Below are 17,485 nucleotides of genomic sequence, written 5' to 3' on the forward strand. Positions count from 1 at the left end.
GCACTGCTCCTGGTGACAGCAGCCTCCACCTCTCCCCACTGGGAGCCAAAGGTCAGAAATTCTCTGTGGCAACAGACTGTAAATAAAGTAAGCTGCTCTCCCTGCTTGAGGATTTGTTTGGGTTTTCTGATTTTTTTACTGTTTTTTTAAAAAGACAACATAAAGGCAACAGAAGAAAAGGCCGAGCAAGGCTTTGCCACCACCAGTGTCACAGAAAAGCCCTGCACACGGCTGGGAGCAGCTGTGCCAGCACCTGCTGCAGTCAGGGTGAATGAGCCAGCCATAACTGAAGCTGCAGCCCAGCTTCACCCCAGCAGACTGGAGTTTCACACACAGCAAGCACCCAGGCTGCCAGTGGAAGGGTTCACTGACACCCAGCTGACACCATGTTCCAGACCTGCAAGCCCTGCCTGACTGCAGGAGTCTCCTGGGAACTGAGGGCAAGACTCCAGGTGCCCCTGAGCAAAGCACAGCGCAGGCTCAGCTGACCATGGGGACTGGGGTTGATATGAAGGTTGTTGGTTGGCTGGTGTTGGCTGGTGTCTAACTTAATTACTCCCATTGTAATACTTTATCTGGAAGAACTTCCACTTCAGCCAAGTAGTTCTGCTTTTTAAACCCTGGTACCTGGTTCTCCCTGCCAGGGGCTCACTCCCTCCAGGACTAGAGGATGAGGCAGAGCAGCTGCCTTGTGGCCAGGCCACTCTTACCTGCTCCTTTGCATCCTCCTGCTTTTCTCCCAGGTGCTGGCAGGTGGCTGAAGGCCCAAACACAAGTGAATCTCCTCTCTGCAGAAAGATGTGGGTCTGTAGTTACTCCAGCATTATCATCATTTGCTTCACGCTGCCCAAAAGCTCAGTAAGTAGATGCTGTAGTATTTGTGCAGTTGGAGAATGTTTCTGCTGCCCAAGTGGAAGGGCAAGGCTGTCCTGGCACTTCCAAGATCCGAGCTGCACGTTCCCAGGTCGCTGTGGAGTGGCAAACAAGGCCAATAACGGCGCTAACAAAAAATACACTCGTTAAGAGCAGCTTTTCTCTTCTGCAGGAGCTTCCACACACTGAAGAAGCTGAGGCAGGAAGTCAAAGAAATAGTAAAATAAATGAAAACAGAGAAGTGGAGAAAAAACCCAGAAATTATCTGTCAAGGCTTCCAAGATGTGAGGAGAAAAGGAGTGAAAACAAGCAAAGATCCAACATTAATTTGCATCAGTATCTAAGTTGGTGTTTTCTGGGCCAACAGCTACAAAGAGTAAGGCCATACAAATTAATAAAAAAACAATACTTTATTTTAAATGCAGCTACTGTCATGAGTCATCAAAATAGACTTTGCAATAGTTACTTTGTTTTAAATATGAGGTGACAAATGACAGCAAAGAACTTAAACTACATGAAATGTCCTAAAATTAAAAGAACTAAATTTAAATATTACAAATGACAATTATCAGAAGATGAAAGGGAATAAAAATATTTTCCAGAAAAAGTAAAATAATTTTGGCCAGTAAACTCATACTAGAAACGTAAATTATTGAGATACTGCACATGAAATAGCCAAGGACTTCTTTCCGTCACTGTCATTTAGAAGATCCACAAAGCTGAAATCTCATCTCACTCTTTAAATTACATTGCTCTAATGATTTCTCTTACTTAAAACCAGTCCAATAATCCAGAATCATCCAAGGAATTGATGATAAATTTCACTTCTTCGTGCAGTGGGGCTGCTGCTCTCAGTGTGTGCCCAGGGAGCAGTGACCACCTGGACCTTCCCACGCTCAGCTCCCAGGGCAGGGCATTTCCACAGCTCCTTCCATGCTTGTGCCAGGGGTAGCAGCCAAGAGCTCTGCACAAAACCCTCCAGAGTGACTGCAGATGGTGGCTGAAGGGGAACCAGGGCTCAGCTGAACTCTCCTCAGCCACCTCCTGGCTGCCTCAGCTCTCAAAGTGCCACTGCTGCGGAAGGGACCCGTCGCAGATGGCCACGGTGACGTAGCCCTTGTGGCTCAGGGGATCCACCACCTTCAGGCACTGCCCCACAGAGACCTGGTACAGGCGGTTGTTTTTCTACAGCAGACAGAAAGACAAATGGGATTTATTTACTGAAACTTCTGTTCTCCATTGTCAAACTGGAGCTGAAAGTGGTGCCCAAGGGGAGGGGATGCTCCTTCCTGACATATGAGCCTTTCAGCAGCCTCCCCGACACACCAGACCCACAGCAGCAGAAGAGTCCAGCACACCCCAGAACCACACCCAGACTTTGAAACAAAGGCTCTCATGTCCTCACAGGCCCCCAGTTGGGATTTTGTTTATACCACAGTTTTTTTAATGAGGAGGGATGATCAAACAGCATCCAGCAAAGAGAGAGCCCACAAGGCTGCAGTGGCCACAGACAGGTTGTAGAATCCTAGAATGGTTTGGGTTGGGAGGGACCTTAAAGATCATTTAGGTCCCTGCCATGGGGCAGGGACACCTTCCACCAGATCAGGTTGCTCCAAGCCCCATACAACTTTGCCATGAACATTTCTAGGGATGGGGCATCCACAGCTTCTCTGAGCAACCTGTTCCAGCATCACACCACCCTCACAGCAAAAAATTCCTTCCTAATTTCTAACCTAAACTTGCCCTGTGTCAGTTTAAAGCTATCCCCCCCTTGTCTTACTACTCCATGCTCTTACAAAAAATCCCCCTCCAGTTCTCCTGTAGCCCCCATAGGCACTGCAAGGATGCAGTAAGGTTTCCCTGGAAGTCTCTCTTCTCCAGACTGAACAGAGGTCCCTGTTCTGCATCTGACCACACCTCAGCAGTGCCACTGCCTTCAGCACCCACACATTGTGACATCCTCGTGCATGGTGGGTGCCCATAGCCAGGGCAAGGCCAAACTCCAGCCAAGAGTGACAAGGAGACAGATCCTAACCTTTTATTACATTTAGAGGACTGTGCCATGTCCTCTACTAACAGCCTGTTGCAGCTGTCTGGAAAGTGCTGTCTGCACAGCCCCAGCAGCTCCCATGGGCAGGTACCTCCTGCTCTCCTCATAACACTACACAGAGGGAGCAGATACAAGAACAGCCATGCCAGGCTCTGTCACTGCTTATGGCAACAACCAGATGCCCAGTGATGCAGGAGGACATGGTAAAAAAACACAACACTACTTCCAAAATATCCCCCTAGTTCAAGTCTTGTACCACAACTGACAGTGCAGTTAATATTTCCCTCTATCAATGACTCACTCAATGGATTTCCCCTTGTTCCAAAACACTTGGTATCTAAAGGGTCCTAGCCAGCACCATATTCCTTATGGGAAAGGTGTCCCATAACTTCCATTTGCCTTTTCATGGCCCTCTGAGCCTTCTTCAGCCCTAATTCAGTCTTCCTCAGAGGAGGGGACGAGCACGTGCAGTACAAACTGCCATGGTGTGCTGACATTTTCCTGCTTCAGTTTCTATTCCCTCCCTTATCAATCCTAGTATTTGACTTGCTTTCTTCTCTTGTGGATCACTGCTGAGCACCAGTGTGACCCTGTTACAGACCAACCTCCCACACCCACAGTGGCCATGGCCAGCTCGAAGCCTACATGTCATACATGAAGTGCAGGTTGTCCACCCCTGCTAGAGGCATCACCAGCAGCCACATGCACCCAATGGCAGTGGCCATTCCCTCACTCTGTAAAATCCTGCCTGCTAACACAAGCTGCAGAACCTTCAATAACCTCTGCTCAGAAGAATTGTTCAGATCATTGTTTCCACTGCCCCTGGCAGCTCTGGCAGTGCTAGTGCAAGTATCAGACACACAGCCCTGGGCTCACACTGTATCTGCCTCTATCTTCACACCATCCTGGGCTGCAACAGGACTTGTAGGACTCCCTTGGGAACTCGAGCTGCCAGCAAGCAGCATGGTATGAACCTGAGACAAGCTGTGCAGAGCTGTGCTGGAGGCACCTTCGGCAGTGCTGGCAGGGCTCTTCCTCCCTTTGTTCAACCATGTTGGTGCTACAGACTCTCTGCTAGGCTGAGATCATGTGAGGGGAAGCCTCTGAGTGAACACCCAGGAGACAAATTCCATGTGTGAGCAGCACTGGCTCAGTTTTGTGGAATTGGCCACTACAGGATTTAACAGTTAAACTAATGAGATCAATTACAGGGCAGAAGCAACTTCTATGCCCTGTGCTTCTTCAAGCACTAAGCAGGAATCACCACATGGACGACTCCTGTCTCCCAGGCCTGCAAATACAACACAACAAATCTCTGAGGTGGATTTTGTTCTCTCTGGCATATCCCAGATGAGCTACAATGCTGTGGGTGCCTGTGACTGGCAGAAAAAAGGCTCAGTGGAGCTGCAGAAACCTTTCTATGTTGCAAAGGGCCTGCATGTCCCAGAACCCAGCAAAAGTCTTAATAAGACTGAAATGCAGCTATCAAAGCCTTGTGCAACTTCTGTACAGGCTGCTTGAACCATGGACTGGGCCCAGTACAGTGCAACTGCCTTGATACATCTGAGGTTTAGCCACAATTAAACTGAACCCTGATGTCCTGTTAGTGCTACTGTCCTTGACTGAGACACTGATGACAAGTAATGTGCCATATGGCAGCCTCTCACTTACCCCAAATGTCCACTGCTGTGAGCCACCGGAGCCGTGGCATTTCATGAGACGAGGGGGATCGGATGAGCGAGTTTCCGAAACATCCAAGCAAAGCAGATTATTTAAAATCAGCTCATGATCCTCATTGTAAATCCAGACCTGGAAGAGAAGACAGAAGGACATTCATGGCAATGTTTCAGAGCAGTTTCCTTAAATCTTTTGTTCACCTACAGAGGAGATGCTTCAATATCTGGACATCAGAGGTAGGCCTTGAAGTGAGTGGTGAGAATTGAATGCAGCCCCTTCTCTGGGGCCCACCAGCATGAAGCAGGAATGCACTGGTTCATATTTGCAGCTTCAACTGCAATTGTGTTCCTGAATTTACAAGACAGAAGAGTTTCTCTGATCACACTGAAAACCACTGTCAGCTCCAACAAGCAGCAAATGCAGAATGGAGCCCTGGCATTCACAGGGCAGCTGGACAGCACTTCCCAGCCTCTGGGGATGTTGAGCAAGGCAAGTCCCTTTCCACCAACTTGTGAGCCTGTGAACAAGAGGAGCTGAGCCACTCATACCTGTCCCTGGAGGACATACTGACACACACAGTTCTTGTGGTGTGCTCCGGTTCCAGCCCTGGTCCCATTTCTCACCGCTCAGTGCTGCACTTGCCACGCCCACTGTGCAATTTTTTTTTAACCATTAAGTCTGCATGAGTTTCCCAGTCAGAGTATGGAATATCTAACTCCAGGCAGAAAAGTCAGGCACATAAATTTTGATTTGTCTCTTTTTTGGCCTATGAAACTAAAACCAGCCTTTTGGAAGGTGCTGGGATTTGGGACACAGCCTCAGTTGGAGAACATGATTGGAAAGCACATAGCTCATTATTACAGTGACCACCATAACACAAGGAAGGCCTCCTTGGAAGAAGTGCAGGGATCACATTAAAATTTGTCCCAACCTCAAGCATTTTGTGCCTTCTAAAATACTCTCTTTTTTTAAACCCTGTCATGGAAAAGAAAGCATGGCAAGATTAAAGAGGGAGGAGAGAATGGAGAAATGGCAGGACTTGCCAGAGAGAATTACTATTGCAGGAATAATGATGGAGCCAAATCCAAACAAGAAATGAACTGGTAAGAATGGAGAAAAGACTGCAGTGACACAGAGAACAGATCTATAATCAAAAGCTGAGTAACGGCAAAGAACACAAGACAGTGGTTAAATCCAGTGTGATACTTCTCCTGAAAGGCTTACACAAGACAGCAAAAATTAATTTCAAACTAATTATGTGTTTAGTGTAGAAAACAAAGGAAAGAGGAAAAATAAGCCCAAATTTGTTTCCAAATCCAGATTAGAGTATCACTATGAACTTGCAGATTATAAACAGATTCAAGCACTGGGAAAGCAAAGCCACCCCATGAGGTTTCTTTGTTATACAATTGCAAGCCTTAGCATACTCCAAAAATTATTAACTAAATTTTCTGCAAATTTCTGAAAGGATAATGTTCAGCTCTTGTTGCTAAAAGCTGTCAGGAACAACAGGAAAAAAACTCCTGGCAGGCAGCACAGTATCTAAAGTCTATAAGCAGAAAGGTGCCTTCCCAGGATTTATGTCTTATTTCTGAGAGCTCCCTTATCCACCTATGTATTTTCTTAAAAAAAAAACCAAAAAAAAAACCGAAAAAACAACAAACAAACCCAACCATAAAAAATCTAATCTATTAATAAAAAAGGAGGCAACAGAGGTGCAGAATATTTTCAACCTGCATGCACTTCCTAACTAGCAGAGTCACATCATGTGAAGGCTTTGGCTTCCAAAACTGGGATTGTGTCCTGTTCCCACACTCAGGAAAGCAGCCCCTTAAACTGCTGTCCCCCAGAGACACATGGCAATGATCTACTCCAAAAAAAGTAGTCACTGGGAAAGTCACTGGCCATTTTCACTGGTGTCAAACAAAACCAATGAGATGCAATTAGAGTATAATGAATAATTTCTGTTTTCAAATAAAACCTAAATGGCAGATGTTATGGAAAAATCCCCTCTCCATAACAACATTTATTATGTTTGCAGTTAAATAAAATACTTAATTTGGTGAATGCTGTAGGACTGGTCTCTTTCTAGCAGCTTTTTCTCCCTGCCACTCAACACAGGCAACAGGTTCATTAAAGGTACATGGACACCTTCAGGGAGGTGCACAGCATGTGCTACAGTAGATCTTGTGGACAAAATAAATGGTGGGAGGTCCAAAGTATGAGCACTGTTAGTCTAAACTTCTTTTACATCGGTGCAGCTTAGGAACAACTGGATGTTTAATCCAGATCCCTCAAAATGTAATTTAAGATATTCACAGATTTAAGACTGAGGCTTCCTAGGACTTTACTTCATCCATGTGACTCAGACAAATCCCACAGCCTTCTCCTGAATTTCAAAATGATATGAAATAAGCCAGGAAACATCTGCCTACCCTTTGGCTTTCAGAGAGCAGTAGAGTGCAGCAAAAGGCATGGCTGGCCAACTGGCAAAGCTTTGTGGATACACATTTTTATCTGATCTGAAATTTCATTAGTACTAGCAAAATACATTGAAAATTTTCAGGAAATACAAGACAGTAACTACTGCAGAAACAGCCCTTTGTCTGAAAGAAAATCCCTGCCATGTCCCATGGAGTATTGTAGTACTTCCATCAGTTACAATCTGTTGCTTAGCCTGACATGGCTATATTATGCTGTCAGATGGTTTGCAAAAGATAAAAATTCACCTAAGAGCACAAAAAACCTGCCTCAGCCCTAAGGAAGAGATGTGCCCAGCCATTTGCACCATCACATCCATCTGCAGATACTTCAGCTCCTGTTATTATGGATAGCCATGGCATCACAGTACCAAACAGTGTGTAACAATCACCACAAACAGCCAGGTTTGATGGTGGGCTGTAATCACTGTTTGAAGCTATTGCTACTCTGAAAACCCAACATCCTCCTGAGGGTCACTCCAAAGCAGGTATGTGCCCTCTGCTCCACAGTTCAGTGTGCCACTGATGCTTCAGCACAAACATTAGAGGAACCAAAGAATTGTGCCTTCAATAGCATATAGAAAAGCAGCAAGACTGAATCTGCACATCTTCACACTCACTCCAGACATGTGCTGTGTCAGAAAAGCTAATTAATAGCCATGATCTAGAGATTTAAGAAGAATTGCATATGGGAACAACATAGTTTCTGAGTCATGAACAGCTTGTAAAGAACATATTCTTATATTTATTAAGTGCTACAGGAATGTTAACAGACTTTAAATCCTGTGCTTGAGTACATTTTTTCAAGGTCCAGAGCACAGATGCCTCTTCTGTCACTTCAAACCTCTGTTCTATAAGATCCCATCACCTCTTCCACTTGTGCTGTTTCTAACAAGATTTTCATTACTTATTCCTAATTTTCTGTTCAATTCCCAGAATTATCCTACACTGTTTCTATTACAGTTAATGAAGAATCCTAGTTTTCATTATAACTTAGACATAACTTTTAATATATTTTCTAGGTACAAGAACCACTTGCCTTATTATTTTCTTTCTATAACAAAAATACAAACTGAATGTCAGTCATGTCAAGCCTGAGAAAACAGGACAGTGTGATGTGCTTGACTAATTTTCAACTCTACTTAATGATGACCATCAAAGTCAACTACAATGAAAAGGATTGTCCCTAATGCTAATACAGTTTAAAGATACAGAATATATGTTATTTCTTTCACATCCAAGTTAAATGAGAAATTTAAATTCCTTAGCAGCCATGAAGGCTAGAGAAAACAAAGCAAGCATAAACCAAAGGCGAAGCAGAATTGCTTTTAAGCCCAGTCCCATGAGTTCAGAGGCTGGTCAGCTCTCACATGCATTCACCAGACAAACACAGGGCTTTTTCCTAGGATAAAGGCATAAAATAGATAATTCTAGAGCAAAACCAGCTGAAAATGCCAAGTTGAATGAAACAACAGTTAAAAGCTTCCAATAGTCAGGATGTTTCTTGCTATTTTTACAAGCAGAAGCTGCTAAGTAAGTGTCATCTTTCTCTACGTTGTTCTCACATATCTATAGCAAGATTGTTCAAGAGGTTATGACAGCAAGTTGGCTGAATGCACTCTTGGGATTTATTAGGAGAACAAAATAAGTCTAATAGCAGAAAAACAGTGTTGGTTGACATACTTGGTTGGAGAACAAAATCATTGTGAAAGAAGATAGCACAGCCAGTTTTTTATGGGAACCAATTGCTAAATTTACCACTAGTAAACCAGATTAATGAGAAAAGAAGCCAAAGATCAACAATCAGGACACAGATTTGTCTTTCTCAGCACCAAAGGGATAACTGAAGTTTGTTTTCCTGGATTAAAAAAAGTTTTGATATGGAAAACCAACAATTTTTCCTTCAGGCATGTGGCACTTCATTATGAGAAATATTGCAGCAAGGAGAAGGGAAGCATAACTGTGTGGACATCATGCCCAGGCTTTCTCACCCAAAGACAGAATGACTCAGAAAGCAGCACGGCAGCTTTGGCACTGCAAATGTACAATCACTTGGTTATGATGGTGCCCATAAGTTCTTATTACACTTATATTTGCTGTCTTACAGCTGGCTTACTTGCTGGCTGTCTTACAGCTCATGGAATGGATCAAATAGAAGAACCTCCATTCCCATTCCAGCCTTAATTAATCTACCTTTAACACAGGAACTTACAATTTGGTCACAGTGATGATTTCTCAGTGCTCCACACGTGAAGTACAAGGATGTACTTGTACTTGCTCCTGTCTGACAACTGGAACCTGAAGGCCACGTGCCAAGAGCCAGCTACATTTATCCAGAGAACTGCAAACACCCCTCTGTCTTCCTCTGCCACACTCAGCTGGTGAGGCCACAAGTAGAAGGCAGAAAGTCCCATGAGGTGACAAAGCACACAGCATTTTGCTGGGACTGTCACAGATCACTCTGCCTCCACTGCTGAAAATACCTTCATACCTTTCCATACCCTGAAAACTGCTGCCCATGTCACAGGGCACCAATTTAGTCCAGCACATCCCACCTTCACTAAAGCTATGCTGCTTTACATCCCATGCTCCATTTATTGTGCCTTTAATTACTTCTCTCTTTAGATCCAATCTAGCTTTTAGAATTGGGTCCCATGGGCTCCCAAATCATAATGTTCTCAGAGTAGTTCTTAGCTATGTAAGCCTTTATGGCATTAGCTGAAGATCTTTCTGTCCTGGAGACTTTTTATCCATGTCCTGCATTTCTGTCACCTGAAAGAAGTGAAACAGCAAAGGCTTCATGTAGTAATACAAAAATTCTCATTAGGTTTTCACATCTAACCCTACATAATCACCAGATCAGCAATTCACCTGTAGCCAAAGAATCTTCTGAATTCCTTTTACTTAACAACAAATCATTCATTTAACCCAAACTGCAGCCACTCCAGCAGCAGAGGACTGGTTGTACAATACACAAACACCAGCAGGGCAGAAAAGGGCTGCTTTAAATTCCAGTATGAGGAACCAACTGAAAGACCTGCTACAAATTCTGAAGTGCCAATCAATGGATTATGAACCCATCAGGAGCCACTTTAGGGCAGCCTTCAGCCAAATACTGAGATTCATGCCATAAAGACAGGAGATGATAATATCCAAACAGCACATTAGTAGGAGCTCCACAGTGTCCTTGGCCAGCCCCAAGGTTTGAATGATCCTCTGTAAACAGCTTGTCTGCTGATGAGATGGCACAGCACTGCACTTTGCCAGCAGGAAAACATACTGGTCATTTAAAGACAGGAATCACTATTCAGTGTGATTTGGAATCTCATACCTGGTTCTGATCACTGTAGTCACATTCCCGAACAACCACCAGGCCTCCTTTCTGACTTGGGTGGCCCTGGGCAACCAGGCATTTGTTGGTTTGGAGGTGATACAGCTATAAAAGGAAAACAGTTAGTCAGAGCAAAACACAGCCCTAGATCTCAGTGTGCTCAAAGCCCCAGATCCCTAGTGCTCAAAAAAACTCAGCCAACTCTCCCAGTAATTAAAAAAATCTTCCCTTTTAAAATACCATTCTGTTTCTCAGAAAATTTGTAGGAAAAAACTGCATTAAACAGTTCCAATTTGCTTTCTAATTATATCAAGATTTCTCTTTCTGGTACAAGTGCAGTACACACATCCTGGCTCAGCACATGCTGGCTCTACTCTGTCAAGGTTCTTTGCCCTCTCTTCACTCTCCATGGAAGTCTGAGACCCCACAAATTCTGCTCAGGAATATTGACTCTACTGTAAAAACTGCATTTTACTACTGCTTAGCTTAAACATAAATCTCCTAGAGCTTCTCTTCATGGAACAGGACCACCTCCCTGAGAAAGGAGAAGGAATTACTGAAATAAAAATAACTTTAGAGATTGATGTTGTTTTCAAATTGATTTTCAAGAGCATTTAGATAACTGAAAAGCCACTGTTATCAGCTATGGTATTTTACTGACAGATCAGGGAGGAAGAGAACATTTTACAAATATCCAAATACTATTTTTGCTCTAATGCCCCACCTAGTCTGATTTAGGGAATGGTGCATCAGAGGACTGAATTCAGGTCAGAAGCCCATCCTCTGACACAGAGCTGTAAGCACCTACCATCAAAGCAAACAAGGAGGCTCTCAGCAAGCTGGCAATCTCTCTTGATTTGAACAATGATGCCCACCCTAAGTGACATCCATGGGATTTTCTGCTGTACAAAATTAAGGTTGTTCTATTTCAAGAATCAAAAAATCGTTAAGATCTTGAGGTATCCCCACAGAGGTACTCAGGGAGACAAAACACCTCTAATTCTGGTTTTAAATTACACACATGCTCTGAACTAACTGCTGACCAGCAGACTGCTTCTTTTCAGCCTGATTATTTTTCTTCCCCTGATGTGGTGGGGATCAGGCTCTTCAGGCAGCAAACACAGCCAGTACACTACGAGCTGAGAGATGGCAGGGCCTCAGATCTGAAACCCACATTAAAAATACTTATTTCCAATCTGGAGCTGGATGTAGAGGAAAAAAGAATTTAGTGTCATGAACTCCAGGCCAGGCTGATTAACTAGGCAGCTGAACTTAATTATGAAGACATCCATAGCTGTCCTGGCATTGCTATTGACTCTACAAATTTTTAGAAACCAAAATACACTTCCAGTAATAAAAGGAACAAACTGCTCGGTCACATGATGGGAACAATTAGCACAAATACCAAGTAATATTTTTCATTAAACACCATTTCTGGAAATAGCTGTCCCAAGGCACATCAACAATCGCCTTGAGTGCACCATGTCTCTCCTATTCCATGCACACATCTAAAATAAATTACATAAAACATTCTGAGTAACATTTTCTTACATCCTAGATCTAGCACAGATCTCATCTTCATCATTCCTCACTCAACAGAAGGCTTTTAAACCACAGAGTACATGAGTTTTGTATGATTTTTGTCCTTTTTTTTATTGGCCATGATGGCCAGCATTGGATAACACTGGTAACAGCTGCAACCATTTGTGATCATTACATTTCTTCCCAGCTGTCAAACCACCACTTATCTGTGGCTCAATTAGTTTTTGAGAATAAACTGAGATTTGGAGCAATTCCTCCCAAATCCTAAAGAGTCTGGCACGCAGTGGTGACATTGGCTGATCATTCTGTTCCTTGCAGGCATCTGGAAATAGTTTATACAACCATCAGAGCCAAAGCTGACTCTCTCATACAATGCTGGGTATAATTCTTGAACCCCAGAGAACCAAGCCAAGGAACTGCATTTTTCTGTTGCTTTTCCCCATTTCTTAAGGGGTGCACAAAGTTTTTCTCAAAATTAAACCATGGTAAATAACTGCTGGGAAGATTTAACCTTAAGTGTTGCTGAGATATTCAGATCCTTCAAGTAGCTCTCTCCAACATCAACAATTCCTCAGTTAAATTTCTGCCTGAATGAAAGCAGAAAGCTATTAATTTTTTTAAAGGAGAAAAAAAGGTCTGACTAGGGGTGTAACATCCAACAACTAGTGAGATCAGCCCATTGTATCAGTTTTATTCAGGGAAACCACAACTAATTCACAGTTTGGCCAGGATATTGCTATAAAATACTGCACAAATTGAGAATTCCCAGACAGCTGCTTCCAAGCAAAAAATCTAATGGTGTCAATAGGTCCTGCATTAACACAGGTCCTCCTGACTCACTTCTTGCATAACCAGCAATTGTCAGCAGCTACTGCAGCCTGTGTCCCCTGTAGGGACATCACAACTAAATGCTTCCAACTACTGAGCTAAAAGGGGACCTGCTAACCACAGTCTGTGTGCACATGAAGCAGTTTATTCCAGAGTATTCTCTTCCACAGAGAATACACTGAGAAAGGCGTCCCAGGTTTGAAACTATCCATTATTTTTGGGAAGCATAAAAAGCACACATCAAGTGAATTTGACCCTGAAAAGAGTGGATGCAACTGTCTGGTTACTCTGCCTGCATACAAACCCATAAGCAAAGGTGTCACAACTAAGGCATGAATTTAATCATGATTTCCTTCAAGAAAACAGAAAAAAAATTCTCTTCACTTCTACTTTGAAGAAAAAAGAGATAAGAAAAACTCATTTTTTGTTCATTAACTAACAGCCAAGACTAGAAAGACTCAGATGCAAATGTTCACCTTTGCAGAAAATTAGCAATAAAAGCAATGAGTTCGGAAATTAATTACACTGTACTCTTATCATAAACCAACAGAGCATGAATATTTGAGGCCAAATTTCTCTCTATCCAAATCCATCTTCAGAACCAACCGGCATGTAAACATATTCTAAAGACAGCAAAACCTCTTAACTCAGAGCTTCGAGGTAAGAAACCTCATGGAACAGTATCTAATCTAAAGATGACCTGAAATATAGATCAGACTGGAACTGATTTGACAAAAATCCTGCTATTTTCAAGCTTTTGCAAAACTATGGAAACAGACTATTTTTGTTGTATTTGAGCCAATCTTTAAGAAAAAATTCTCACAATAATTAACACACCAGAATTATATATATTTAAGGTTCTCTTACCCTTCCACGCTGGATTATTTTTGGTCGTTTCTGTGCCCTATTAATAAAAACTGGCTGTGGAGCTTTGGCATTGGGCCCAGATATTTGCATCTCAGGGTAGATGTTATCTAAATACCACTTAAATGACTTGCAGTTCAATCTCTTCCTCAGTTCCACTCGGTCAGTGATATTTCCATAGCTCCTCATCCTCAGCTCAGGTCTCAAAGCAAAATACTGCTCCTGTATTTAAGAGAAACAGGTTGGGGAAAAGGGGAGAAGAATTTCATATTACTGATTCCCAATTTCTTTCCTGTTTCCAGAACTCCCAAAATTTAATTTCATTTTGCCAGCGCTTTCATCCACTAGGTTTGAAACTGGCAGTAGGAAATTGCAATGCTTGGATTGTCACAGGAAGTGAGATTTAATCTTGCCTAACTCTAAGCCAATCCTTCAAACTAAGGGGTTTTTTAGATGAAGATAATTCTTGGGTACAAATGCGCTGATCTTTTTTAGATACCAACTTGAGGAAGAAACAAATCAGCCCCTGACCCCTGACTTTATTCCACTGACAATACAGGCATCCCAAAGTCAGTAAGTAAAAAACAGATGCATGTATCATCAGCAGCCTCGTCTGACAAAAGTTTCTTGAAATTATTTTGATTGTTCAATGGATTGCTTTCGTTGTTGTGGGATTCCAGTGTGTTTTGTCTTGCACAGTTTCCAGCCTTCCAACTCTACAAATTATCAGGGTAAAACAATTCCAAACAGACCTATAAACGGGACTAATATCACAGAGTTCAGGGGGACCACACCTCATTCATGTGAATAATCAGAACTGTCACCTGGGCTTTCTGGGAAGCCCAGTTCTTTCCATTCATCTGCATCATCTCTAAAAAGGCTCCCACAGTGTTATTTTTTTCACATTCTATTTTATGATGATACTCAGAATCTTACAGGTTAGGTAAAGATAGATTAAGATTCCAACCCAACCTCATGTGTGTTTGACTCCAATGGAGAGACAATGGGGACAAACAGGAACTCATGAATGTACAACATGGCACAAATACTACTGCTAAAACTAGAAAAAAATCCTCTTTTAGCATTTAATTCCAGATAGATTTACAGAGCCCACAGAAAAGGCATTGTATTTGCACCTTTTACTGCACTAAAAAGGCATAAAACTCAATCTCCTGAAGGCAGTAAAGTAACAAGGAGGAGACCTGAGCACTCAAAAGCTAAATGGCAATTCTACAAAATTTAGAAATTCCTATCAGAACTGACATTAGGAGCTCAGACTACAGAAGGAAAACCCTATCAGAGGCATAACAGATCCCAGTGTGACACAGTGACAAACAAGCCAGTTAACAGCCACTTAATAACCTTATTTCATGACCTAGAACTGTCTCTTACCTTGTATTCATCCATCCATACATGTGCCAGCCTCAGTGAGTTATGAGCCATAGTGTCCTGTCCCCCAGGTGAGCCATAGGGACGCCTCTTACGGAAAATGTGTCCCACCCTGGAGCAGGGGATGATCAGAAGTCTGCCACCACACATCCAGATCTGTCCATAAAAAAATAGAACATGCTCAGATCGCTCACTTATTGTTCATATTGCTCACTAACTTCTCCCCTTCTTCAAGGGATACCCAGGTAGGGTTATACATTATGCAGGATTAGTGTCAGCAGTGCTGGCCTTCATGTCATGTTTTCCAACAAATGACATTTTTAGATCTCCATGTTTCAAAAGACTATTTTCTCATATAACCACACTTTTCACAAAACACATCAAGGCTTACAAGAGACAAACAGAAAATTTTCTAAAATGTTTTGCTCTAACAACCTATCAGAAAAGACTGGGATATATGGGCTAGGACTCATCCTGCAGATTAAGTTACCTAAATTCATTTACCTGCATGAAAATTGTCCACAATTCTGTGACAGATGACAAAGAGCAGTCTTTGTTATCAAGGGAGACTGGAGAGCTTTTCAACTACGTATGGAGACGTACTGGACAGAGCTGTTTCTGTTACGACAGGGGAACTCTGACACATTGTTCCCATTCAGACGCTACATTTAGGAGTCTTTGTGGCACCAGGGATCTACATTTTATTTACACTCTACTTCCATTTATTTTTTTAAAACTTCTTTTTTGACTTCATCTTCCAGCAAATTACCAGCACTGCCCCTTTTCTAGACTAATATGTTCTTCCCACATTCGCAGTTTATAATCAAGTCACTTTTAAAACTCCTTCATGACAAGATAAAGACTCAACTTCTTTCCAACTCTCCCCCAGAGAGACAGGGACTTCCAGAAGCTCTAAATTCTCTGAATCTGCTCCAATTTTTCAAAGCCCTTTTTATTGAAAATGTATTACAAAATAACAATAATCTCCTCACACTCCACACACTTCTACTCAGATACCTAATAATTACATTTATACTAAAAATTGAAAGATTTTATTTATTCAGTACACACTCCTTTAAAGTCACTCAAATGTATGAAATTCCAATTCTTATTTTTGAACTTTAATCTTGATTTCTCTATTTGACAGATTTTCTAAAGTTTTGGAGGTTATGTGTCTGGTTTAAGTTGGTTTGGTTTTTTTATGCCTTCACCTTTTAATCCCCTTTACATATCTGTCATGATAGCATATAATTTTCAGGCAGACTCTTGTCAAACCTTTACAAAAGTAAAGACATAAGCATGACATTAAGCACAGTAAGTTGTTTTTCTTTCAGTGGAGTGACAGGGAAGATGAGAGAAATTACACGAAACCTAGTGTAGCACAATTTTCAGATTTTCTGATTATGATTTTCTCATTTTTCCAAGCAAGATGACTCCTCTACATGACTCTCAATTTAGTTACAGAAAACTTTACATTTCCAGGTCCTCAAACAGGAGGCTGAACTGGCCAAGGAAATATACTAAGCTTACATCTTCACAATATTACTCTCTATGTGAGTCACACATCTCTAATCAACTTGTGAAATTCATTAGACATTGCTCATAAATTAATTTCAAAAACTTGCATAATTCTTCTTTTCCTACGCTTCTTTACAGCTATTATGAAATGCTCTACCACCAAACCAAGAAAAAGCCACAAACATTCAATTTCAGAGTTGTGAATTCTCTGATTACCCGAAAAGAAATTTCCAGGTTTTCCCCTCCCCAGATGTCCATGCCACTGTCATACTGCCCAAGCTCATTGAAGTACTCACGATCCATGGCAAACAGCCCTCCAGCCATGGTGGGTGACCTAAAAAGATACATGGAAAGAAGTTCATTTTCTGTTAGAGAGAGGAAAAAAACTCCTCACAGTAATTTTTGCTGAATCTGCTGGTCCCAAAGTCCAAATTTATAAACAGACATACTACAAATCATTCAGTCACTTAGACATCAGTTCTAGTCTCAAAACATTTTCAGAAACAGATCTGTAAGTGATATTTGTGATCTTCCACTATTCCAATACCTACAAATCATATTTCTTCACCTGGTAAACTTGAAGAAAAGGAATAGGGCAGAGAAAGAGGAACAAGAAATGCCAGAGGCAGCTTTGTTTCATCACTGACTCAATTATCAGTTTACTGGCAAGTTATTTACAGTTTGTGTATTTATACAGATGGTCCCTCTGGCATTTCCCAGTTTTTCACCTTGTCTGTATACTACTAGAATGTGTTCTGTAAAAATCTGCATATGAGCACTGTTCAGTCTCTAGATGGAATTCCAACTGTGTCACAACACTGGAATATGTGGATGACCTACAAGAGTATAACAGAACAAAAACACTACATAAAAACATGATATCATAGTTGGAACATCCAATGGGCTGGAAAAAGGCTTTTTCCCATCCTTGCA

The 17,485-nt window shown here is 42.0% G+C and overlaps 1 protein-coding gene across 4 annotated transcripts in view; it reads right to left on the bottom strand.

Moving 5' to 3' along the window:
• Window positions 1-1,268: 1,268 nt before the first annotated feature.
• Window positions 1,269-17,485, bottom strand: part of GALNT11 (polypeptide N-acetylgalactosaminyltransferase 11) — a 44,997-nt gene continuing 28,780 nt past the window's right edge. For all 4 annotated transcript variants that reach the window (XM_056485275.1, XM_056485276.1, XM_056485277.1 and 1 more), the window contains exons 7-12: window positions 16,769-16,886; window positions 15,038-15,190; window positions 13,649-13,867; window positions 10,412-10,516; window positions 4,595-4,732; window positions 1,269-2,058 (exon numbers count right to left, since the gene is read on the bottom strand). In XM_056485275.1, the coding sequence (XP_056341250.1) occupies window positions 1,927-2,058; window positions 4,595-4,732; window positions 10,412-10,516; window positions 13,649-13,867; window positions 15,038-15,190; window positions 16,769-16,886 (865 nt within the window). In that variant the 3' untranslated portion in view covers window positions 1,269-1,926. The remainder of the gene's footprint in view (window positions 2,059-4,594; window positions 4,733-10,411; window positions 10,517-13,648; window positions 13,868-15,037; window positions 15,191-16,768; window positions 16,887-17,485) is intronic.

The sequence above is a fragment of the Oenanthe melanoleuca genome, chromosome 2 (assembly GCF_029582105.1).
Source record: "Oenanthe melanoleuca isolate GR-GAL-2019-014 chromosome 2, OMel1.0, whole genome shotgun sequence".
NCBI classification, from domain to species: domain Eukaryota; kingdom Metazoa; phylum Chordata; class Aves; order Passeriformes; family Muscicapidae; genus Oenanthe; species Oenanthe melanoleuca.